Source organism: Lagenorhynchus albirostris, chromosome 21, assembly GCF_949774975.1.
Source record: "Lagenorhynchus albirostris chromosome 21, mLagAlb1.1, whole genome shotgun sequence".
NCBI classification, from domain to species: Eukaryota; Metazoa; Chordata; class Mammalia; order Artiodactyla; family Delphinidae; genus Lagenorhynchus; species Lagenorhynchus albirostris.
The window spans coordinates 5,593,464-5,619,670 of record NC_083115.1 but is presented as its reverse complement, the minus strand read 5'-3'; the positions used below and the strand labels follow the sequence as shown (position 1 = coordinate 5,619,670).

Below are 26,207 nucleotides of genomic sequence, written 5' to 3'. Positions count from 1 at the left end.
ACCTAAACGGTCCTTGCTAGATAATAATCACCTTGCAGAAGCTACCTCAATGAAGTGTTCCATATCAACTGTATATTTTCTGGTTTCATTGTTCTTGTCTATGTGGAAAGGGCTTTCCTCACCTTTGTTCAAAGCCAAAACAAAGAAGGATCCCACTACTTTTTGGGGGGAAGGAGTAGGTAGTTTGATGATAATGTATTGTTTCTGAGTTGTGCTTAATTAATTTCTAGCAGAGAAGTCACAAAATGAAGGTGTCCTTTACTCTCTTCTCCTTACAATGATGAAAATGTTAACTAAGACAACAGGTATCCTACCCTCACAGACACCTGAGTATTCCAGAGATCCATATTTCAGTATAGTCATCAACACTCAAGACCTACCAGGGAAGAGGAAAATGAAAATAGAACTGCGTAAAACAAACAAACAAAAAACCTTGTTTTGAGAATGACAACAAAATTGTTCTAGCAAGGGCAAATGATATTTGCTCTATTGTCTTATAAAGATAAGACAATGTGGTGACTCCTTAAAATTATTCTGAAAGCTACCCGAAGAACATATACATTCTACTACATTTAAAGACACTAAAAAGTATTATGTTTATGTTCTAAGAGAGGAGAAGTGAGCATCTCTGGATTTGGAAAATAGCTTAGAAATCTGGTAGAAATGCAGATACAACTCCTCAAACCATAGAAATGTAGCAGTGCCACACATCCTATGTAGCACCTAAATTTACTAAGAAAAGGCTGGAGAATTCCCCATGAGTAGTTAACACCAAATGAGATAATGGTACAATTGCTTTCTGAAGGGAGATAGGGTCTCTTTTCTGACTTTTCAACTACTGAAGTTATTTTCGCAAGGAACAAAATGGTCATGTAAAAAGATAAAATATGCTTATCAACTACGGCTGGTAACCAAATTTAAACCAAGGTCAAAGCTTTAGAGCGCTCATCCCTAAACTAAGGCTGCAACGTTAATTTACAATCTCATTACATTATGTCTGCCTGAGGAAGGAACTGGGCTTTTTCTTGCTATAAAGAATTATAACCTTCCACCTTTAGCTTTCACTAGAAAAGAAAAAAAAAAGAAGGAAAAGAAGAAAATCCACAGCAGAACTTAAATTGAAATGAAAAGACTACATGAAGATAAAATGTTCAGTAGCTGAGGGGCAGAAAAAACAATCTCCATTAAAAGTTAAAGTTTAATATTTAAGATCAATCTAATATCCTATGAAGAATTTACTTTCTCCCTAGTTCGGAGAATGCAGATGTTTAAGTAATGATCCTCCTAGTCTAAATATCACACTTACATTCAGACAAATTACTAACAGTTTAACAGTAAACAGTTTAACGATAAACTAACAGTTTAACAGTAAAGAAAGATGACAAAACTGATAGACCTAACTACAGAGCACTGAGGCCAAAATAGTCTTGTGGTATCAAAGAAGGTAACAAACATTTTCAATTATGGCTAATTAATGCAAAATCTTCTAAGTCCATTATTCATTGCTTCATTATAATTTCATTTTTTATACAGTACTTTGAAGTGATACAAGTTGCAAATCTGGTTCTGGACTTTGCTACTCCCTCCTTACCTTACTGCAGCTTCCTTTCCCAACTCATTGTTGAATAAAGGCATTCTATTTACTATGCCCTGTCCCATACATGGCAACACCTCTCCCCATCCTGCAGCCCTTTCTTGAAAATAAAGGGCTGCAAGTTCTTTCCTGAATAATGATTGTTTTTATTTAGCTTTTATAATAAGAAGAATCTTACTCAAAATTTCCCTTACAAAAATACTTACCCCTTAGTGCCACTCAATTACAGGCTTGCCTGAGCTACTACTGATCCAAGATTACTACCTTGGGTCTTAAGACTTTAATCCTTCTAGAAAATTATTTGGTCACTTCTTAGATTCCAAAAAAAAATTTGAAAGAACAAATTGAAACAAACTCCTTCCTCCTAAGATTTCAAATGACCAAGTTAGGTGGTATCTAACTCTTTTCTTGACAGCTGTATGCAGCAGTAATACTGTTATATAAACCAAATCCACCAGACACTCAATTAAGCTTCTATAAGATCCTCAGTCAGTCTCTTAATAAAAATTACTTTGCCTATTCCAAAGGCACGATCTTACTAAATACAGGCATTTCTTCTTTGAGCAACAATAATGTAGCTTGATTTTCAATTCATGGTATCTGTTAATCAGAGAAGATTATAAGAGAGCTAGGCCCGAACCCCTCAACTGCTGACATCTAGCACACCTAAGAATAATGGAAAGAGTGTGGGCATCTACCAATTTGTGTCCAATAGGGGATAAAGGAGGAAATAGTAAGAATGTGTTAATAGTGCTGGAAAATTAAAGCTGTTATTCTCACGCAGAGAGATCATCAAATGGTGCATCTAGTCAGATATGTATAGACTGTATAACTATAGTCTTTTCATTATAGAATCCTATTATTTAAATTCCTGTAGGAAAAATAACTGTTACTATCAATAAAGCTCTCTGGCCCCTAAACCATTCTTTCCTATTGAAATAATCACTTTTATAATTTCATTTTTAAAATATAATTTGATTTTGATAGGAACAGAGCTGCCATGTGACAGTCAAACAGAACCAAGAACTCCAATGGGAATGTACTCTACATTCATACCCACCTGCAGGACCAGATGCTGTTTCAGGAGATGACATATTCTGAGTTGCCTTTTCATTCCTCTGGTTTGGTGTAGAAATTATAAGTCTGTCTTGTCCCCTGACACTTATTTCTGTTTTGTTACCAATTCCCTTCAAAATAAGGCAAATTAAAAAATAGGTGATTACCAGGCAAATGGCATCATTGGCTTATAAAGATGCCTTAAGACCATCATAATGTGCTTGGATTTTATTTTTTTTTTTGCGGTACGCGGGCCTCTCACGGTTGTGGCCTCTCCCGTTGCGGAGCACAGGCTCCGGACGCGCAGGCTCAGTGGCCGTGGCTCACGGGCCCAGCCACCCCGCGGCATGTGGGATCTTCCCGGACCGGGGCACGAACCCATGTCCCCTGCATCGGCAGGCGGACTCGCAACCACTGCGCCACCAGGGAAGCCCTGTGCTTGGATTTTATATGGTCTTTGATTGCAGTTAATTTATTATCTTAGCCATTATCAGAACAATTTTATTAAGTCATCAGGATGTACTCTAAAATGTACAATGAGACTATGTGGGGGAAAAAAACCTGTTTTCTAAGTCCAGATGATGAATATCACTAAAAAATAAACCTGTATCATCTAATTTTCTGTCAAAACCAAAATATTTTCTGGTCTGAATAGTCTCTCCCTTTACCCATATCACAGTAAGAGAACTATAGTCATTTTCATGTGGTAAAGTACCCTACTACAGATAAAAATATCAACACGTCTTTGAAAGACAAGGATATCCTTAGATTACAGAAGTGTGATGAAAATGTGCACCCCATAAGCAATCTGGAGCAGGGAGAAGGCAGGGAGAATTACAGTTCTGTCTCATTTTAGGTATTTTTAATGCAGTGAAATAAAGGAGTGATTTATAAATATAGTATATGTATTTTTAAAGCTTTCATTTTTAAAAGGTCAGTTTTATCTCAAATTTGATTTAAATAGCACTCTTTGGGGGGGGGGTGACAAAGTTTGATTTGTGCATCCAAAAGCAGATAAAAACCAGCTCCAAGAATGAAGCCAATTCGCATTCGAAAAAGATGCAAAGTATTTACTTGCGAGTCAACGCTGTCAACAGAACCAAGTGGGGACTGTAACTTAAGTTTTTCCAAGGAGCTTCGCCTTACTGAAATCGGTTGAACCTATAGGCAGAAACAGGTTAACAGAGGACCCTTATGCTTCTCTTTAGGAAAATATATCACCGATGAGGTGTACCTATATTTATTTTAATGTGCATATGACAACGTCAGGAAATAAGCACAGAATTCTTTAAACAGCACACGTCCATGAGGTGCCACTGAATCTGGACTCACAAGCCCACAGTTGTGGCGTCGGCTGGGAGGGTAGTGAAGAGGTACACGGACTAGAAATTACAAATGTTGTAGAAGAGTTTTAAAGTCTTCAAGCTAAGTGTAAGTGCCCTAAATGGAGGCCCAGGGCTGTCTGAGGGAGGCACTCCGTTTGAAGAGGCTACTTTCACCCCGTTACACAAGCTGTCACCACAGTTCATTGTGACGGAACAAACACAGTTCTGGTACTTCTCTAAAATGTATGAGCTATCGCAGGTCAACATGAGCCAAACAAAACTGCTGGTGCAACCAAACAGAGCAACAGGTATAATGATTACAACGGTTAATTCAGATAACTGACAGAAATGATTTAATAAGAAGCATACTTTGCAACTAAGAAAAACTAACCACACAAACCAGAAACAGGCAAAGTGCCCAGTTTTTTTCCATGATTTTAGGGAGCTCAGCTCAATTTTGGCTGCACAGCTCAAGATTAATCTAGTACAGATGGGGATATTACAAAAGAGAGAAAAAAAAAAGAAGAAAAGCAAAGCTTTTTTGCCTATGTCTTTTTTGCCCCCATCTTAAACAGAGTAAACTGACTGTACATTTCAAGTGCAGTGAATACAAAGGGTATTCAAATTATGACCTTGTGTTGTTTGGGTTTTTTGTTTTTTTTTTTTTCAGTACGCGGGCCTCTCACTGTTGTGGCCTCTCCCGTTGCGGAGCACAGGCTCCGGACGTGCAGGCTCAGCGGCCATGGCCCACGGGCCCAGCTGCTCCGCGGCACGTGGGATCTTCCCAGGCCGGGGCACGAACCCGTGTCCCCTGAATCGGCAGGCGGCCTCTCAACCACTGCGCCACCAGGGAAGCCCTGGGGTTTTTTTAAATGCCAAGGTTGACTACTTACTAGATACCTAGGTTCCCCCAAAAAACCCATGAGAAAAGAAGGTACCTTCGTTGAATAAACAAACTGATCGATAAATTTCCCATCTCCTGTAGCATTCTGAAGAGCAAACACTTGTTCAATTTTCACAACTGGAGACATGTTACACTTCTGCAAATCCAGACTCCCTTTGTGCATTGTGATGGAAGCTGGTAAGGATTTCCTCGCAGCTGCCGTTTTCCAGGCTACTTTAACGGGAGGTGGTTCGTCCTCTTCCACGCTTGTGTGCCGCCTCTGGCTGTGTCTCCGAATTTCAGTACCTGATAGTGAGGAGGCCGCCTCGCCTGCACTGGTCTGTTCTGGCTGAGTATTCAGCACTGATCTTGGCCTTCGGGTTTTTTTAACTTCAGCCTTGGAGGCAACATTCTTTTTTGCTTGGGATAAAGCCTCCTCAGGCTGTTTATCAATGTAGATAAAAGTATACTGTTCAATTCTTTCCTCCCGGGTCATTTTCAACGCTTTCTCTGCGTGGGCAATGCCGATATCCCACTGAGCACGTTCTCTCTGAGGCCGGGGTTTCCGAATCTGTAAAGAAAGATACAGGCATTATGGAACATGCTTTAATCTAACAGGGACAGTTAAAAAAACATGTATTTCCCATGTGGTCTTATCATCTTTCCAGGTATGCATAAACATCTTCAGGGTCTTCAGTCAAACAAGGGAAATGTTCTAACTCCATGACTTTGATGAATCAGCGCTGCTATCAAGGACATGCAGGTCCACTCTTTTACAGTAAACCCTTCTTTGTTGGCCACTCTGCTGGACAAGTCCCTCCAAGAGGGAGTCGTCCTCCTCATGTCACATTCCTAAAAAGCTGGCAGTGATGATGGCAGAGAGAAGAAAGATTACAGAAAGGATAACTTTCAGGGGCCAATAAAACACTAACATTAAAGACAACACCCTAAAGCTCAGGGGTGCCACACAGACCACAGCAAGCTAGGTGAGTGGCACAGAGCCAGCATCTGGAGCTGCGCGGCCAGCCCGTGCCAGAACGCAAACGGGCAGGTGCAGAGAAAGGGGCCCGAGGAACGCGGGAAATGGACACAACACGAGAAAACAGGATCGCGCGAGGGGAAAAATAAACCTGCACCACAGTTTCCAGAGTCCTGATCAGAAGACTTTGGATCGGCAAAACAGGTAAGAAAATTTTGAATAAAGGTATGTGAGATGAGCAAAGCAATTAGGAATTATCCAGGGGGTTAGACTGAGGTAGCCAGAAATTAGCTAATGAAACAAGGAGACGGTACAGTATATGTCAAACACTGTTAAACACTGTGAAGTGTTAAGTTTGATAAAAGTAATCAAAATCCTCTGTGAAAATATTTAGCTTAGAGTGAAAATACGACAAATTTCTGAATCACCAGAGGCCCACACTAAATTAGTTGAGTTTAAAAATCTCGACCAGACAGATTATCTAGAGTTCATGTCAAAATTCTAGTATGTCCACCACCACAACAAACATCTTTAGTTCCATCACTAGTGTGACCTTGGTTGAACCCGCTACTTAAGGGTTCTGTGCCTCAATTTCTTCATCTGCAGAAATAGGAATAACAGTATCTACCTCACCAAAGTTGTAATGAAGATTAAATGGATTAATACATATATAAAATGCTTAAAAACAGTGCCTGTCTCAGAGTAAGTACTAAATATTTTTAAAACCTTACTTTCATAAAACAATTTTGCTAAATAAGAATAAAGGGGAATTAGGGGAAAATGCTGAAATAGGAAAAAACATAAAAATCTCTGACAAAATCCACATTTCACTAGCATCTACTAGACTATGTACATTTGAATTCAATTCAAAATAGAATCCAAAATTGTATTAAGCAGATAAAGTTTTCAGTAGGACTATAATGTTGTTTATATGACATATAAAATTTATTGACACACAATGAATTATTAAAATTGAACTTAGGGGACTAAAATAAGTCATTCTAATTGCTTGAATTCAAGTATGAAAAGCTCTACTAAATTATTAAGTCCTTTACAGTCCACATTCAATTGACCATGTTCCTATGTCATCAGTCACCTTCTGTTTCTCAGAGTGATTGCTGGCTTGTCTGGTCGCCTCGGCCAGTAGTTCTTCATACTGTTTGTGACCTTTGTACTCTCGGACCCGCTTTTCGTGAACCCACGCCCTCTCTGGCTGGTTGCTAAAAAATTGGACGTGATATTCCCGGGCACCTGTAAGTAAAAATTCTTATTAGCCCTTTCAGAGCATAAGCAGCCACATATACTTTGCCAAAAATGTGGACCTAAGCCAGGTTCCCTAGTTTACTCCTATTAAAACGTGTCATTTTTGGATCGTCCAAAGATGTAATCCAACATCTACCAATAACACAACTAATTGTTACTGTAAAAAAATCACCCCAAACGATTAAACTTAGTACAGTAAGTTTTAAGAGAAAAAAAAAAAAATCAGAAATTCTGCTGTCAGATTTGTTACCTTGGTTACACAATTTATATTTACTGGCCTCAAACCTTTTTACAAACAAATCTGGGTACAAATAAATAATTTTTCCTTCAAAAAAATGCATAACATATTTTCTTGGACTTTCAAAAGCCAATTGCTGGTCAAACTGCTTTTCTAATGACATAAACGTGTGGCGCACAGACCTGGGGGTGGTAAGGGGAGGACAGGCTACTGAGACTCTCCCAGGGATCCTGCAAGGTCAAAACCATCTTCACAATAACACCAAGATATTGTCTTTTTCATGATGTTGACATTTGCACTTAATACGGCAAAAGCAATGGTGGGTCAGACTGCTGGCATCTCAGCACAAATAAAGGCAGTGATGACACCAAATTATACTAGTGCCGTATCCTTCACAGCCATATGCTGGCAGTTACAAACAAACAAACAAAAAAGCCAGTTTTACTTAATATCCTTGATGAAGCAGTAAAAATTACTTTTTCTAAATCTCAACCCTTGAACACGTCTTTCTAGTATTCCTTGTGACAAAATGGGAAGGGTGCATAAAGCACTTCTGCGCGCTGCAAGTATGAAGATTGCCTTGAGGGAAAGTACTTCTGTGATTGAACTGCAAGGTGAACTGGCCACTTCTTCATGGAACATGACTAAGAGAAAAACTACGGTTATTTGACCTTGAGAATTTGGCAGGTATTTTCTCAAAAGTGAACAAGCAAGTTTGTCACTTCAAGGAAAACAGCTGATAGTATTTGTTGCCAATAGTAAAATTTGATCTTCCAAGAAAAATCAAAATATTGGAAAACTAGTATCTGCCCCTATGAGTCTTCCAATTCCCAAATAATCTAAGAATTTTCTGATGAAGTAAGTGGTGACAACGAATGTGATTTTAAAAATATCTATAAAGGAATGTGTCAACATTTGGAAGATATGCATGCAATATTTTTTAAATGGCCAATGTATGATGTTACAAAGTCATGAAAGGCAAATGATCCATTCAAAGTGCAAGGCAGAAACCAAGTACAAAAAGTTTATTGATAGGATTTCAGATTCCATATTGCAACTACCCCACCACTTGCTGAGTTTGGGGGCAATATCAAAGAAATATACCCACAATTATCTGAAAAGGCTATTATTAAAATACTCTTCCCTTTTCCAACTACACATCTGTGTGAGGCCAGATTATCTTCATTTTTCTTCAACCAAAACAACAAACCATAACAGACTGAATGTAGAAGCAGATATGAGAATCTAGTGTCTTCAGTTAAGCCAGTCATTAAAGAGATTTGCAAAAATGTAAAAATACCATTCTTCTCAATTTTTTTGCTTGAGAAAATATTTTTCATAAAAACAGAATTAATAATATAACATACAGTAGCTTTTTAAAAATGAATTGGTAAATATTTAAAATTTTTCTCAGCTTTAATTTCTAAATTAACATCAACAGTAGTAGATATAACCTATGTAAACAAAAGCATTTAGAGTCCTCAAATTTTAAGAGTAAAAGGGGTTCTGGGACCAAAACACCTGAGAACCACTGCTCTCTGGCGGTGCTACTCTGAGTGTGGTTCCCAGGGCAAACCAGTCTGCCACAAAACAAGCAGAGAAGGTAAGAGTGAGCATTTAGAAACTATGATAATTTGACATTGCGTGACATCTAGGCCCATGATCAGGGATCCTGTACCGTGTATTTTTTTTGTAAGGGGAGGCCTTTCATTTCCCTAATAGTTAATTTTATCGTATTTTACAGAAGTATTGGTCCATGGTGGACTGGAAAATTTTTTTAAAAGAGCAAAAAACTAGTCCTTTACCAATAACAGTTTGAAAAACATCACTGTAAAGAAAATGTCTCAGGTCAATAGAGAAATATGAAAACTGGTCCTCTTGGGGAATCCAAGATAAGGCAGGTATGGAGAGAAGGACAAGCAGATCTTGACAGAAAGTATGGGTATCAGCGTAAACTCAACTGACTGAGTTACAGGAAAAGGATTATATCTTGGATTTGAAATTTTTAAATTTTATTAGACATTAACGGGAGATTACTTAAGGAATTATTTTTAAACCAAATTAAAATTTCATATGTAAAATAGCCTGTGAGAAAAGAGAAACATACACAACTTGGTTTTCCATATCATCTCATCTGAGAAGAGCCAAGCATAAATTTGACTGTAATCCATCAAAGAAGGTTTATTAAAGTCCAAGCGTTTTGGAGGACAAAAACAAAAATACAGCCTCAACTAATAGGTAGGTCTGGAGGACAGGGTGGCGGGTACAAGCAGTAGGGTTACAAGAACACAGGACAGGTGAAAGCGGGCTTCTCGTTTTGTCCCGAGGCCGCGGGGCTCGTTTCTGGCACCATGGCGCCAAGGGCCTCCCCGAATCCTTATGCCGATTATGACAAATCCCTGGCTGAAGGCCACTCTGATTCTGCTGGGATGACTACTGAATTCTCACAACTCCTGAACAATAAGATTCAAGAGCTCCTTCAGCGAATGGAGAGAAGCCTGAAGTCTGCAGACACTCGGGACAGCACTGTTTACACTGGCTGGGCAGGTATTGCTGTGCTTTACTTACACCTCTAGGATGTGTTTGGGGACCCTACCTACCTACAGATGACACATGGCTATGTAAAGCAAAGTCCGAACTATCTGACCAAGCATTCCATCACCTTCCTTTGCGGGGATAGGGGCCCCCTGGCAGTGGCCGCTGTGGTGCATCACAAGATGAACAATGAGAAGCGGGCAGAGGACTGCATCGCCCAGCTAATTCACCTAAATAAGACTGATCCCCATATGCTCCAAATGAAATGCTCTACGGTCGAATGGGCTACATCTATGCTCTTCTCTTTGTGAAGAAGAACTCTGGAGTGGAAAAGATTCCTCAAAGCCATGTTCAGCAGATTTGTGAAACAGTCTTAACCTCTGGAGAAGACCTAGCTAGAAAGACTCCACTGGTGTATGAATGGTACCAAGAATACCATGTCGGGGCTGCTCATGGCCTGGCAGGAATTTATTACCACCTGAGGCAGCCCAGCCTTCAAGTGAGCCATGGGAAGTTACACAGTTTGGTCAAGCCTAGTGTAGACTACGTCTGCCAGCTGAAATTCCCTTTCGGCAATTACCCTCCTCGTGTGGACAATACTCGGGATCTGCTAGTTCACTGGTGCCACGGTTCTCCTGGGGTAATCTACATGCTCATTCAGGCCTATAAGGTGTTCAAAGAGGAACAGTCTCTCAATGATGCCTATCAGCGTGCTGATGTGATCTGGCAGTGTGGCTCACTGAAGAAGGGGTACGGGCTGTGCCACGGCGCTGCAGGGAATGCCTACGGCCTTCCTGTCGCTGCACAACCTCACGCAGGACGCGAAGTACCTGTACAGGGCCTGTAAGTTCGCTGAATGGTGCTTAGATTATGGAGAACACAGATGCAGCACACCAGACACTCCCTTCTCCCTCTTTGAAGGAACGGCTGGAACAATTCATTTCTTGGCTGACCTCCTAGTGCCCACAAAAGCCAGGTTCCCTGCATTTGAACTGTAAAAGGAAAGTCCCCTCACTGCAACTCACTGCATGAGCCTCTCTATACATCAAACCCGGGCTAAAGCAACAATAGAGTCAAATTGCGTACTTTAGTTGATTTTTTTTTTCCAGAATATGTCTTTAGTTCAGTTCCTTTTTATTATTTACTTTTATTTTAAAATATCCAGGGAAATCTTAATTAACTTCAGTTTCTCCTAAAGGGAGGGTAGGTGATGTGTACAGTATTTTGAGAGCATATATGCATTTATTTCAGAACTTGGAGGCAGTCGTATTCTTTACTCAAGCTTATGAATATAACCATCTGTTACAGTTCTAAAAATGTTTAAAAGAAACTAAATGTAGATAAATACATGCTTATCGCTGGATATTGACATCCACCTCTTCCCTTTAGTATTTTTTTTATGACACTTTTATGACTTTGCTTTTCTCTGAGTGGTTGATTATGAAACGGGACAAAAATATAACTATATGCTTCCAGGTCAAAAATTGAAAGAGTTGCCAACTGGGCTAGGGACCTAAACACCATTTTTCAGATTCACAATGCTTAAACTAGAGATAAACATACTTTCAAATTTGCCTCTTTTTGTTAGTAGAGCATCCAGGCTCTACAATCCAACATTTTTATCAAAAACTTCTGAAATGTGATGGTCGTTATATGAAAATTCTGATTTGAAGGTTATTTCTAGATAAGCTAACAGAAAGTTTGTTTTCTCCAAATAAGCTAGTATGTTTTGGAACTACTTAGGTAAATTTGTTTCTTCTTTGGAATAACTGTAAGATCAGGAAATGAGATTTCTGTGTGTAAATATATTATGATTGAGTCCACCCTTTCTGACTGACCTTCTAAACTTTGTGTTTTACTTACTTTGCAATGACGATGCTTTATAAAGCGTTGGTTGCTGGGAAGAAGCCATAGGATATTTTCCTTCCTATCTGTCTAGATGTTGATCTTTTCACTAAATAGTAGAGCACTCTACTTGTTTAAAAAGGGGGAGGGGTGCTATACCGCAAAATCGCTAAGCTTTTGACAGGAATGCTGGTTCCTGAGAAGGTATTATCCAGTGATTATTCTTAGAACAAATGGCTTTTGTCTCTTTGCATACCCTAGGCTTTAACACTCATCCATTTCTGAGCCCTCAGGATCGGATACTGATATGGTAGGTGAAGAATCCCTGGTGCTTCAAATTCTGTACAAATGTTTTGACTCATCAGCTCCCATTCCTCCTTCTTCCATTGCTGACTTTCCCAGGCTTGTCTTTTCTATGTATTTTGACTGATTTTGAAACATTTTGCAGCTTTTAAGAAAACAGGCTCTAAAAATTTTTAATGTGCCTATGTCACGGCTCTCTCGGTCACAAAAACATGCTATTTTTATTGGAACTGTGAACCAAATTCCCACTGAGTACATGTTGGTTCCCGTGGATAGCAATCCCCTATTATTTTTCATTTAGCACCAAAATAGCTAATATTATTGGCAATTGCCTGACCCTTTAAAGGCTACTGACAGTAGGATCTAAAACACAGCCCACTGCTCAGTTCCCAGGATTAGCTTATTCCTCTGTGACTCATGCTAGCTGGGGACAACCTTGCGTCTCTCAGATGTGAAGCACTGCTGGCAAGCTCTGTGCAAGCCGTGCCTTTCTCGTGAACGTGTCACATGAACAGTGTCAGCATCCACAGGAAAGCTAATCTGCCTTTGGATGGGTGTCCAGCTTGAAAGAACAGACCCCATTTGGTTTAGTTAAACGTCTTACTATACTTTTCCTGCACTTGTAGCTACTATAGTTACTAACCAAGGGAAAAATAACAAAACACTTTCTTTTAACTGGAGGAGACTGATCACAGTGCTTCACCAAACACCTTAATTAATTCAACCCCAGGAAGACATCAAGGCAGGGAGAAGAACACTTTGAATAAGATTCTTATTCCTATTTAGATTGCTGTTTAGCTACTGCCATCCATTAACAAATTTATCAATACAAACACAATCCAGTTTTCATTTTTTTCTTTAGCTTTTTAAGTTATTAAACTGGCAAGATTTTATATTTGTGCCATTGTTTATTTATGTTTAAGAGCTCAGAAAGTTTGATAGGATTTTAAACTCAGGCAAAGGCTATAAAACTCAGACTAATACCCTAACACCATGGTAGAAACTGAAACTTTTACATGAAGTTTCTTAGTTTTGAAAGGAAGAGGGATCATTTCAGTTTTATTTCTGTTACATCATTTTTCCCTCAGATATTTTTTTGGTTAGAAAACAAAACGAAAAAATGCACAAAACTGCTTCCCAGAAAACTGAGTAGTATCTTTTATCTCCATGTAAAGACTAGGTAGTGAAACCTTAAAACCCTGTCAAGCAGTATTCATTTATCTTGTCGTGTGCTTCTATGAACATCACGATCAGTTATTTACATCAATCCTATTGGTCCCATCAAGAAGTCAGTCTTTAATCCTTAGAGTCATTTGACCCTTTGATGTCACTTCCAATTATTTGGAATCAAAAGCCTTCACGGTAGGTAAAAGTGGCCATTTTCTCTCCTGTTACAACTTCCCAGCATGACTTAATTGAGAGGTGTACTTTGCTCATAAGTCCTCAGGTTAATTTGTGTCTGATCTTATAATGCCCTGCCTTCTCTTGACTGAGTATGAAATACACAACGTGAAGAGTAAACACTTATTCATCTACTCCTTTGGCTACTTGAACTCATCTATAATCCTTTGTTATTCATACTCAATTCTGACTTCACTGCTGCTCCCCCTAAATAGGTCAGAGCACCCCACTTCTGTATTGTTAAGCTGTAGAACTGTTTCTCTCCTACAGGTACAAATCAGAGTAGGATATTCAGAGATCCTACACCAATGTTATATAGCCATTTACTGGAAAGGGCTGGAATTGTATGTATTTCTATGTTCCGTAAAGGATTTGACTTAACTGATTCTCAACGAAATTTTATTAGGACTATTAAAAAAAAAAAAAATAGGACATAATCTGTTTCCAAAAGTCAGAGTTACTTATTTAGAACCGAACAGATAATCCCAAAAGACTTTGAATTATAGTTAAAAACATGAAAACAAAAACTCACAGATAACATAAGCTCATTTTAATCTTTATTTTCAACTTCTTCCTCCATTAAATCACTTACTACAGAAGAAACAAATCAAACAATTTGTCTCTTTGTTGGCACTTTGTTTCCTGCTGGCTGGAAAACTATATAAAAGAGTGAAATAAAAACCCAAAGACCTGACAGATGGAGAAACAAGCACATCTGTCTCTGAATAATGAGCTAAATTTCCAATAGAAAAATGTGGAGGAAACATTTTTATATAACAAAAATAATATAGGTAAAACTGTCCGGTTTTAAATTTCTAAAAATATATTGGGATTAAAAGTTACAACAGGTATAATGTGATACCATTTAAAACTCTCAGTTAAAAATCTTTATTTTCATATCTATTAATTACAATATGCAAAGAGAAAAAGAATTACTCCCAAACTCTTTTTCTCTTTTGGCCGCACCTCGAGGCTTATGGGATCTTAATTCCCCCACCAGGGATTGAACCTTCGTGCCCTGGCAGTGAGAGCACAGAGTCCTAACCACCGGACTGTCAGGGAATTCCTGGAATTACTCCCAAACTCTTAATAGTTGTTATATATCTGGAGGATGAGACTATGGGCAACTCTGCCTTCTGAACATATATAATGTATTGTCATAAGCAGAAAGAGCATTCCATTTTTAATTTTTACACTTAAAATGAGATCTAAACAATGAAATACAACAAAATAGACATGTGATCCAAACATCTTTCAATGTGCTCTTCAAAGAATTATATCTGTAAGTGTGAAAACTGCTAAATACGTTTTCCAATGCTGAGAATCTGACTAATAACAATACTGACTAATAACAGTATGGAAACCATTGATTACTATATAAAATTCAAGACAAATTTTACAAAGTAGTTTAGATAATAAGCAGCATAAAATGTTTCACAGGTATCATGTGTGGAACATAATCAACAAAATCAAGTTTTATACTGTGTTTCTGGTTTGTAGAAAAACTGTCAAAAAACTACTTCATTTAAAACTGCACTGCACAGCCATGCAATGAAATATTATTTGGCAATAAAAAGAGACAAAGTACTGATACATGCCACAACACAGATGAACCTCTAAACATGATGCTAAGTGAAAGAAACCAGACATAAAAGGCCACGTATTATATGATTAGATTTATATGAAATGCCCAGAAAAGGCAAATCTATAGAGACAAAAAGTAATTAGTGGCTTCTTAGAGCTGGGGAGCAGAGGGGAGAATGGGAAGTGACTCCTAATGGATGTGGGATTTCTTTTTTGGGCTGATGAAAGAAGTGATAAAGTTAGATTGTGGTAACTGGTCACACAACTCTGGAAACGTACTAAACATCATTAAATTGCAGGCTTTAAAAGGGTGAATTTTATGGCATGTAAATGATATCTCAAGAAGGCTATTATTTTAAAAACTACTGCAGGAAAGAGAAAATTTAAAATATTATCAGTATGTACATTTTTCAAACCTAAATTCTCAGATTTCGGTTTCCTCAACAATACAAACAAAATCAGTTTTTCCAGTACTAAAGTAGGGAGGACCAGACCAGATTAATTCATAAAATAAATTTAAACACTTCCTTTGGAATACAAGATGAAGCATAGATTATGCTTTCATTTGTACCCCAGAAAAAAGCTATATTAGTAAGTTTTCATAGAGTAATTAAATGTGAAATTCTTTATATAATCTCAAAAGGATGCTTTCCTAAGGGGACAGAACTGAAGAGCCACAACTCTCAGGTGATGTAATATCTTAGAGTGCTCTGGAGGCCCAGATAGGGACTTGTGTATTGTTTTATCTAAGAAGGCTTGTCCCTTTCTTCTCCCATTCAAGAATCACAGATTATTAAATGTGCAAAGTACTCAAGAGATTAAGAGTCCAACAGCCCCACTATATAAATGAAGGGGCTAGGACTGCCTCCCCCAGTCTCTGTAAATTATGAGTAGGGGAATTCAATTACTTTCCTTTTATTATACAGTAGTAGTTAAGAGTGGAGGTTAGGGACTAAGATTTCTTTAAGACTCTATTCACAGATCCCAAACATAAGGATAATAGTACCTACTTCATAGTGTCGCTGCTATGAGGACTGCTTAAGAAAATATACATGAGAATTGTTTGTTTTTTCATGTACTTTTTGGCCACGTCATGCAGCACGTGGGGTCTCAGCTGCCCAACCAGGGATCCAACCCATGCCCCACGCGTTGGAAGCGTGGAGTCTTAACCATTGGACCCCCAGGGAAGTCCTACAAGAGAATTGTTTAACACTGTGCCTTGCACAGGAGTGGACATCCAACAGTGTTGGTTTTTTTTTTAAACTTCTGCCCCATCGATACTTCTAGTCACCCCAACCTTTAATCAGCAGATTATAGTGACAAGATGATTGCCTTCTGTATCTGGGTGGATTTCTTGCTGGGTAGCACAACAGTTACAAATATGGCAGATCCCGTCACAAATCTGACTTGCCAGACACTTTTTCTCCTCATAACAGTGAACAGGGACCAAGATAGAAAGTTTAAAATGAGAGAAAAAGAAATAGGTGCAGGGCTTCCCTGGTGGCGCAGTGGTTAAGAATCCACCTGCCAATGCAGGGGACACGGGTTTGAGCCCTGGTCCGGGAAGATCCCACATGCCATGGAGCAACTAGGCCCGTGTGCCACAACTACTGAGCCTGCGCTCTAGAGCCCGCGAGCCACAACTACTGAAGCCCGTGTGCCACAACTACTGAAGCCCACGCGCCTAGAGCCTGTGCTCTGCAACGAGAAGCCACCACAATGAGAAGCCTGCGCCCCGCAACAAAGAGTAGCCCCCGCTCACTGCAACTAGAGAAAGCCCGCGTGCAGCAGCGAAGACCCAATGCAGCCAAAAATTAAATAAATGAATAAATAAATAAATTAAAAAAAAAAAGAAATAGGTGCAAAGTTGTCACAGACAATAAGGGACTCGACAAGTGAGTTCGCAAAGCAAATATCCAGAAATAAATTCCCAACTCCAACCTTCCTCTGGCTACTAAGCAAGTCCATTCCAAATGCTAAAATCTCAGGAATCTATTCTACAGGTTTTGGTCAAACTCTGGAAAAGGAGTAAAGTTAGAATACAGGTTTTCTTAACATTTATTAACATTCCTAAGGTAGGATTCTATGCCATGTAGCTGGCTTCAAACCATACTTCTATTTCATATTGAATTTATAAGCATGTCCCAGTAAATTTACAGATTCAAAAATGGAGTAAAAAAAATTTTTTTTCATTGAAAACAAACAAACCACCACCTGCAAAAACAAAAAACAAAAAAAAATGGAAAGAAGGAGGAAAAAGGCATCTTGCAAAATTTATCAGGATGAAAAGCACTTGTCTGAGTAAAAAATTACTACCCACAGGAGTCAAAGATGAAATAAAAATGTTCAAAGAAAGCTTGGCCCAAATGTCTATTACGCTCATATACGACATCTCATTACCTATCGGTCTGCTTGCTTTTGGAGGTCAGATTAAGGTTTTTTAAAAAAATAAGTGTGAAAGAAATTATAAAAAGGGTGTTCTAAGGGAAAACAAGGACCATGTCAGCTGTAGAGGCTCTCTGCCAGTTAAGATGACCTTAATTATTTCACTGTTCTTTAAAAACTGATACTGATATGTGTTTGGGTGTCAGATTATATTATCACGTATGTATTATATTCATAAACAACATTTTAGACTCACTTTTTTGCCACAACTTTTTACTAATGTCCATTTATGCCTTTTCTTACCTCTTGTGTTAATTTTGGTGTGAACCTCGAGTTGGGGATCACTTGAAACCATACAAGGCCACCAAGGATAGGTTCCCACCTTAGACCAAACAAGATCGCCAACCTGGAACTTAACACCAGCGGACACTTCTGTTGTTGGAACAGAAGGTGACATCGGCTGAACCTGTAGGAAAAGGTCATAAAAAACTTCACTCATACTTTTCTCTGATGCTTGCTATCGGTATCTAGCAAAAGGGAAGAAGAGAGGAGGAAGATAAGCCCCACTCCAAATACTGAAAAGAGGACTGATGGTTTCTGTTGCCAAATTATTGATAAGGCATCTCAAAAATTCACATCTATTAAACAGTGGTCATAGTTTTGAAAAGGAAAATAATTCGCTAAAAATATCTACCTTTTAAACTAGCTCCAAGATTTATTTCAGTATAACTTCTGAAGTAATAATACATGCTATGTGTGTTCTAATTTAATCACTCTGCTTCCACCTTCTCACACCATGTTTGGTTAGACAGTATTCACTAAAGCCACTCACCGGGAGCTCCTCTTTCAGTACTGGATCTTCTCTTGGTTTTTCTGATACAGTGTCAACCCTCTCATTTGGTCTCTATGTGAAAAGAATAAAATGGCAGCAAACCAAAGAACAGTGACACACACAAAGAGTCAAAGAAAACTAAACAGCAAAGGGAATAAAGGACATTTATTAGCTGAATAATGTAAGGAGGAAAAATACAACTTACATAGTACATGATGCTGTGTCTTAACATCCATTGTCCATTCTACACCACAGCTATAGCTCCCATTTCTTACTTTATCACTTTTAAAACTTAATTTGTTGATTTTCATTTTTTTTTAACCTATCAGAGCGCAGAAAAATGGGCACTCTGAGATTGCTAGTAAGATGTAACTTGGAATTCTTCTAGAGAGCCATTTGGCAATATGTATGAAAAGCCTTAAATTTTCAGACTCTGACCCTGCAAATCCACTTCTAAAAGTGTATACTGCAAAAGCACTGATATATACACATACTGATAGATACACACAAAGATATGCACACCAGTGCTATTTTAAGAGCAAATATTAGAATTAGACATTAGTCTAGATGTCCAAAAGCACAGAATTCGTTAAATAAATTGTAGTACAACTAGATAGTGGAATAATATAAAATTTTAAATGACACGGAAAAATAACAATATAATGTTATTTGAAAACAGCAAATTGAAAAGCAGTTTGTATAGTGTGATTCCAATCTTGGAAAAATAATTTCTTATGTGTACAGAAGAAAAAGACGAGAAGGATACCACCAGGTGATGGAATAAGTGATTTTCTTGGATGTGCTTTTCTATATTTGTCAAATTGCTTATAATAAACATCACATTACTTTTCTAATCATAAAACCCACAAATACGTTATTTAAAAACTGATTTCTACAATCCTTTGAGGAGGCAGTTTGGAAGTATCTATCAAAATTCAAAATATGTACACTCTTCAATTTAACAATTATATTTTAGGAACCTATCCTACAGAAATACACAAAGTGAGAAAATCTAAGCAGAGGGATGGTAACTACAACATTATTTCATGTCAGTAATCCACATCTATCAAAATCTTCCTACTTTTTTTTTCCTACTTTTTATTTTAAAATAGCCTGTATACATACGCCTTGAAAAATATGTGATACATTGTACAATAAATTGATAAGAGTAGTTATCTTTGAGGAACAAGATTAGGGAAGCGGTGAGGGAAGATCTATACTTGTATATTATTTGTGTTTTCTGTAAAAAGCAAATTACTTTTGTAATTTAAAAGGTTTAAAAACTTTTCTTGTCAAAGAACAGAATTTAGTTTAGATGGCTTAAAAAAAGAGAAATATATCCATTAACTTGGCTCTAATTCCACTTAAAAAGTATTGCTAATTCTAGAAGTTACTTAAAATTCTCATTCAATTAATTCAAGCAGTTTAAGACGCTGCTATAAAAACAAAGTTTTATTAAATAAAAGAAACTGTAAAAATGATGAAGAAATGATAAGCCAGACTCATGTGCCAAACCCCAAGTATCATTCATTCATTCAGCAGTGCCTACGACTTTCCAGGCACTGTTCTAGAAGTTGGGTATACAATGTTGTAACAGACAGATAGGATCCCTGATCTCAAAGAGCTCACAGTTGGGCAGAAGAGACAGACATTAAACAAACACAAACATACACTCATACAATGTAAATGTAAAAAGAGAAATAATGGTGTGTCTGTATGTAGCTATGATATGAAGGTCAGGAAAGGCCTGAGAAAGTATAATCTGAATAAAAAGAGGAGGAGTTAATCTAGTAGAAAGTGGGGGAAAGACCACTCCAGAGAGAAGTGGCATGTGTGAAGTCCCTGAGGTTAAACAAAGGTAGAAACTTCAAAAAAGCCATTACAACGGACTTAACTGCCCCAAGGAAGAGAGAGGTTACAAGATGGGAGTGGAGAGGAGGCTACATCACCAGGGCCTTGTAAGCCACATTTAAGTGTTTTATCCTAAGTGCACCGAAAGCCTCTGAAGAGGATTAGGTAGAGAAGTAATGCACGGCCAATTTCTGTTTTAAAAGGATCACGTTAGCTGTTACATGGAGAATATTTTGGAAGGGAGCAAGAGGGGAAGCAGAATGTCTAATTAGGAGGCTACTGAAAATATTGGAAATAGCCCAAGTGAAAGAAGTAGTGGCAGCTGTTGGTGGGCACTAAATTAGCTCTGTCAGATGCATCTGTGGTGGCACCATGACTAGTTAATCCAACAGGACACGCTCACTGAGCAAGGAAAGAAAAATCTATGTTCAAATGGGAATTTTTGTCCTTATCTCTGGTGTAATGAGGCAGTTTAAAAATACGGTCCAGGGCTTCCCTGGTGGCGCAGTGGTTGAGAGTCCGCCTGCCGATGCAGGGGATGCGGGTTCGTGCCCCGGTCCGGGAAGATCCCACACGCCGCGGAGCGGCTGGGCCCGTGAGCCGTGGCCGCTGAGCCTGTGCGTCCAGAGCCTGTGCTCCGCAACGGGAGAGGCCACAGCAGTGAGAGGCCTGCGTACCGCAAAAAAAAATAAAAATACGGTCCACATTTGTGTAGGCCCGTCCGGCAGCTTCATTTCAGTCCACAAACACAGCTTAAACCTTCACCTCAGCTTCTCATTCTCAAGCTACATCAGGAGGACAGGACCACCTGGGGAAGCACATATGGAGCCAAGAAAGCAAGTCCTCCTCCTGGGCACATTCAGTCTTCTGATGCTGGGGTGTTAGGGATCTCTGTAACTCTGAGGGCAGATAGATACGGAGTGACTCATCTTTGCCAAATGACAGAACCCTACAGTTGTTAAGAACTCGTCTGAAGCTCAGTAACATTTTTCCCTTTCTGGATTAAAGACAGGATTTCCTCCAAAACCTTTTTATTATTCAAATGTCTTACCTCTTTTTGATTTTTTTGTTTGTTCCATATTCACATTTCCTCCAAGCTGGCTTGAAACACTGTTAAAATCACTTTCAAAGAACTGAGATTTTTTTACACAGTCATTTTAAAAGGCAAGAAATGGCAAGGGAGAAAAAGAGGCCCAAGAAGATTTATTCTAAGCTTTCAAGACTATAAAAATAAAAGAAGAAAAAAAAGTCAAAGAAGGATGCTGCAGTGACAGAAAGGGAACATACATGGTAAAATGTGCTAATGCGTGAACAAAAGTCATACTTACTAGGCATTTAGAGACCTATGACTTGAGCTCAAAAGAAAGGTAAAGAGAGAGAACATAGTATCACAAATACCAATTAGGAAGGGGAGTTTTTAAGATGAAATGGTCAAGGGAAGCCAAATGCTTAGGAGTCAAGAAAAATAAGGAGTCAGAAATTGCCAACAGATAAAATACTGCTGGGTATAAAATCCATTTTCCTTTAGTTGTTCAAAGGATAAGCTTAAAAGAGATTAAAATCAGGGCTTCCCTGGTGGCGCAGTGGTTGAGAGTCCGCCTGCCGATACAGGGGACACGGGTTCGTGCCCCGGTCCGGGAAGATCCCACATGCCGCGGAGCGCTGGGCCCGTGAGCCATGGCCGCTGAGCCTGCGCGTCCGGAGCCTGTGCTCCGCAACGGGAGAGGCCGCAGCAGTGAGAGGTCCACGTACGGCAAAAAAAAAAAAAAAAAAAGAGATTAAAATCAAATAGGGACTGAAGACACCTTTTTTGGTACTAGTAGTGCTGCTTCAGAAAGAGAAAGCATCAGAGCAAAGGTGACAGTGAGTGAGCTCCCCACAGTGTTCAAGTCATCTTAATTTTTTTTAAAATAAATTTATTTATTTTATTTATTTATTTTTGGCTGCATTGGGTCTTCATTGCTGCACGCGGGCTTTCTCTAGTTGTGGCGAGCCGGGGCTACTCTTCGTTGCGGTGCGCAGGCTTCTCATTGCGGTGGCTTCTCTTGTTGCCGAGCACGGGCTCTAGGCACGCGGGCTTCAGTAGTTGTGGCACGCGGGCTCTAGAGCGCAGGCTCAGTAGTTGGGATGCACAGGCTTAGTTGCCCCACGGCATGTGGGATCTTCCCGGACCAGGGCTTGAACCCGTGCCCCTTACATTGGCAGGCGGATTCTCAACCACTGCACCACCAGGGAAGCCCGAGTTATCTTAATTTTAAATGAGGGCTTCCCTGGTGGCACAGTGGTTAAAAAGCCGCCTGCCAATGCAGGGAACATGGGTTCGAGCCCTGGTCCGGGAAGATCCCACATGCCGTGGAGCAACTAAGCCCGTGCACCACAACTACTGAGCCTGTGCTCAAGAGCCCGGAAGCCACAATTACTGAGCCTGCATGCTACAACAACTGAAGCCCACGCACCACAACAAGAGAAGCCACTGCAATGAGAAGCCCACGCACCTGAACAAAGAGTAGCCCCCCATTCGCCGCACCTAAAGAAAGCCCGAGTGCAGCAAGGAACACCCAAAGCAACCAAAAATAAAGTAAAAAACAAAAAAAATTAGGGGGAATTCCCTGGCGGTCCAGTGGTTAGGACTCGGTGCTTTCACTGCTGAGGGCCCAGGTTCAGTCCCTGGTCAGGGAACTAAGATCCCACAAGTCGTGTGGTGTAGACAAAAAAGAAAAAATTGGTCTTTTTAAAATTAAAACCCAAGAGATTTATCAGAATGAATAATACTCATCAAATCTGGCAGAATTCAAAATCCTTAATAGTTTTCAAAACATTAAGTAAAATCATATTCTCTTAAAGAACCAAAAACTTATGTCATCATTTAAGGTAGAAAGAAAAATGTAAAGTCAGTAAATTGTCCGTGCATTTTTCTTTTACTTTCTGAATAACTGTAAGTTCACAATGCATATGAACAGTTTCTAAGAATTCTAAGACCTAACACTCTGAGGCTGGAGAACCAAATATAACCTCTAACTTAGTGCTAATGGGACCAAACCAGCCATCTGGCTTTTTATAAGTGAAAATGGCAAGCTAAGAGTTAATGAGAGTGGCCTCAGTGGATAAGCCCACCAAAGTGCCAGTAGAAGACCAATGTTTGAATAGGGCCTACACTCACATGCCTGAGGCATTACACCTGCCAAGGAGGAAGAAATGCAGAAACATTTCCACATGTTTCTAATTTGGTGGGAGAGAAAACAGCTTAAAGCAGCTTTACAAAATATACAATTTCAGTAGTGATCTCAGGTCTCCTGCTGCCTGGATGTTTGGACACGTTTTCATTGTTGAGAAGATATACTTAGGTTGTTCCAAAGAACAGCCACTCTTTAGAAGGCCAAACAGCTCAGAATTGGGGGGAAATACTTGTAGATCAAATATGAAGAAAAAAGGAAAGAAAAAAGAAGTGAAATCTTGAAGTGTATTATTTTAGATGAGATTTTGTTTGCTTTGTCTCAGAAAAGAACCTATGAGCGAGTTTTAATGAAGAAGTCTACATCTATATCCATATATCTATAGCTATAGCTGTATCTATCTATATATCTGTAAACCCAGCTTGAGGACAGTCATCCCAGGCACACAGTTCTCACTATGCTTCCCTCAAGCATCTGGGGGAGGGGAGCTGTCCCGTGGAGTGGGCAAACTCTTACGTGGGCTTCTTTCCCTTCTACGCCTGCTACAATGCTGAACACCAAGAGCGTGGCCCCCCAGTGACAACCAGGAGGCACAAGAGCATCAAAAATTAAAGCACTTAAAAACAACTGTCCTGAAGAAGGCAAAAGGGATGTTGTTCAAGTTAAGAAAACCCCATTAAACACATACACAGTTACAAAAAACAGGTTGATTTGGGCACATCCCTTGTCCGCATGGCTTAGCAGAGACACGGCACTAACAACGAGCAGGGCCTTTGGGGGCTCCAGCCCAAAGTTCTACTGGCAGAATGGAGCATCACTTTTACGGCACCATCTCTTAAGCTTATAACTGCCTCCCATGTGTGATAAAAGTTTAATTAATCAAATTCAACTAACAAGAGCTTAGCTTTTCACCGTATTTCTTTGAAAGAAAAACCCCTGGATTTTCCCCCAAAGCTCAACTTTCAGGCAATGGTCTTGGTAACATTTAGTGCAATCAATGCCACTTAACACATCTATACCTTCAGTCAAAGTGACATTCCTTTACCCCAAGATACTGTAAGATCCTAAACAATGAAATATTAAATTATGCCCCACATGATTTACTAAAAAGGAAAATGAACTAAAACTCTTAAATTACATCTAACCAATTCTAACTCCTGGATATAACAGTTAACTGAAGGTTTAAGTGATATAAACGGCCAGATATAGCAGACATCCAACAAAGACAGAACTGGCTTTAAAATCTCACTGAAAAGTGACTACTAGAAATATCACATCACTGCACTGAATTTTTTTCCTAGATTCCAATAAAACAAAGAGTGGATACAAAAAATGAACAGACTCTCTTCTCCTGCCTCTGCTTCCAGCCCCATTTCTATTTTGTGACATATTTTAAACTATATATTTTAATATTTTTACCAATAAAGGCAAGAAGTCTAGCCTAATAAATAAAATTGGATATTCTCCTATTTGCCAGATTCTCTAGAGCAGAAGCAAGACGGGCCAGCGAGATGGCTCTTAGGACCTAAAACCAAATGCAGGTTTTATGCATTTTCGTGATTGCTAAGGATCATAGTGCATCACATGTCTTTTCACTGCAGGTCCATGAACGAACTGCTACAGTGGAAGTCTCTGGAGAGTAAAAAGTTAACTTCTCTCCTTCCACTGATTCATTCATTTAATAAACAGTGTAAGATACTATGTAAGCTAAGTTCTGTGGGGGGCATTTAATAACTGACATAAGAAATTCAAAGGCATTCCAGAAACCACTTAGTTTCAAAGCCTTCATTTTACAGCTGCAGAACTAAGATGGAAGAACTACTAGTGTCCGCAATTACTCTTTATCTCATCACCCAGTTTTATTTTCTTCATAGCACCTACCACTATCTAAACTTAGACTCATTTACATACGTATGTGTGTATTTTCTGCCTCTTCTTAGTAGAATATTAGCACCCTGAAAGTAGGCATCTTTACTTTTCACTCACTGCCCAACTTTCAATTCTTAGAAAAGCATCTAACACACATTAGGTACTCAGTTGATATTTGTTAAATGAATAAATAAGAAAACTATAGAAAAATGAGAAAAACATACTGAAATATCACACTGAGACTTGTGAGAGCCTAGAACCAGTGTGACCTTTACTCCAGAGAAACACCATATTTGAGTTGTGTGAAGTAGTGGAACCCAGCTACCAAGGAAAAGGTGAGTTGGTAAGATGTAAACATTACTTTGAACAGAAGATGATAAATTAACTTATACAGGCAGAGCAGACAGAAAAGCATACAACTGTCACAAAAATTCATAGATATTCATTTCTTCCCAAATCAATGTCTGGGGACATCTTCAAGTAATACCATGTATTAGAATACTAACTAAAAACTCTTCATTCAAGCTAGCATTGATTTGTTACATACCTTTCTTATTAAGAAAATTAATACTGAAACCTCAGAGATGTTAAAAAGAAATTAGCAGCATGCATCTTAAGTTACCATTAAAGAATGACTTTTATAAAACCTCTACCTGAAGATTTAGTGAATATGTATGAATACTAACTCTGATTTTATAAAAAGAGTTCCTTTATTTACTTCAGGTTATTTTGTGGCAAACACTAGTAATGAGGGTTAAATCTAAGCTCTACTAGCAAAAGTTGGTCTGGAACAATGGAAAACCAATATCATTAACCATCTTTCTCTGCCCTTCCTCTTCATCTTCAGAAACCAGGAGGTTTTTTTTGTTTGTTTGTTTGGGTTTTTTTAACATCTTTATTGGAGTATAATTGCTTTACAGTGCTGTGTTAGTTTCTGCTGTATAACAAAGTGAATCAGCTATATGCATACATATTTTCCCCACATCCCTTCCCTCTTGCATCTCCCTCCCACCCTCCTTATCCCACCCCTCTAGGTGGTCACAAAGAACCAAGCTGATCTCCCTGTGCTATGCGGCTGCTTCCCACTAGCT

General features: G+C 39.0%; 1 protein-coding gene and 1 pseudogene across 3 annotated transcripts in view; one reads left to right on the top strand and one right to left on the bottom strand.

The window, feature by feature from the left end:
• The window catches only part of NSD3 (nuclear receptor binding SET domain protein 3), a 108,707-nt gene that overhangs the window by 46,097 nt on the left and 36,403 nt on the right, over nucleotides 1-26,207 (bottom strand). For all 3 annotated transcript variants that reach the window (XM_060136330.1, XM_060136329.1, XM_060136328.1), the window contains 5 exons: nucleotides 18,224-18,295; nucleotides 17,695-17,857; nucleotides 6,934-7,088; nucleotides 4,914-5,429; nucleotides 2,655-2,781 (listed from right to left, as the gene is read on the bottom strand). In XM_060136330.1, the coding sequence (XP_059992313.1) occupies nucleotides 2,655-2,781; nucleotides 4,914-5,429; nucleotides 6,934-7,088; nucleotides 17,695-17,857; nucleotides 18,224-18,295 (1,033 nt within the window). The remainder of the gene's footprint in view (nucleotides 1-2,654; nucleotides 2,782-4,913; nucleotides 5,430-6,933; nucleotides 7,089-17,694; nucleotides 17,858-18,223; nucleotides 18,296-26,207) is intronic.
• On the top strand, nucleotides 9,690-10,942 carry LOC132512600 (glutathione S-transferase LANCL1-like; annotated as a pseudogene).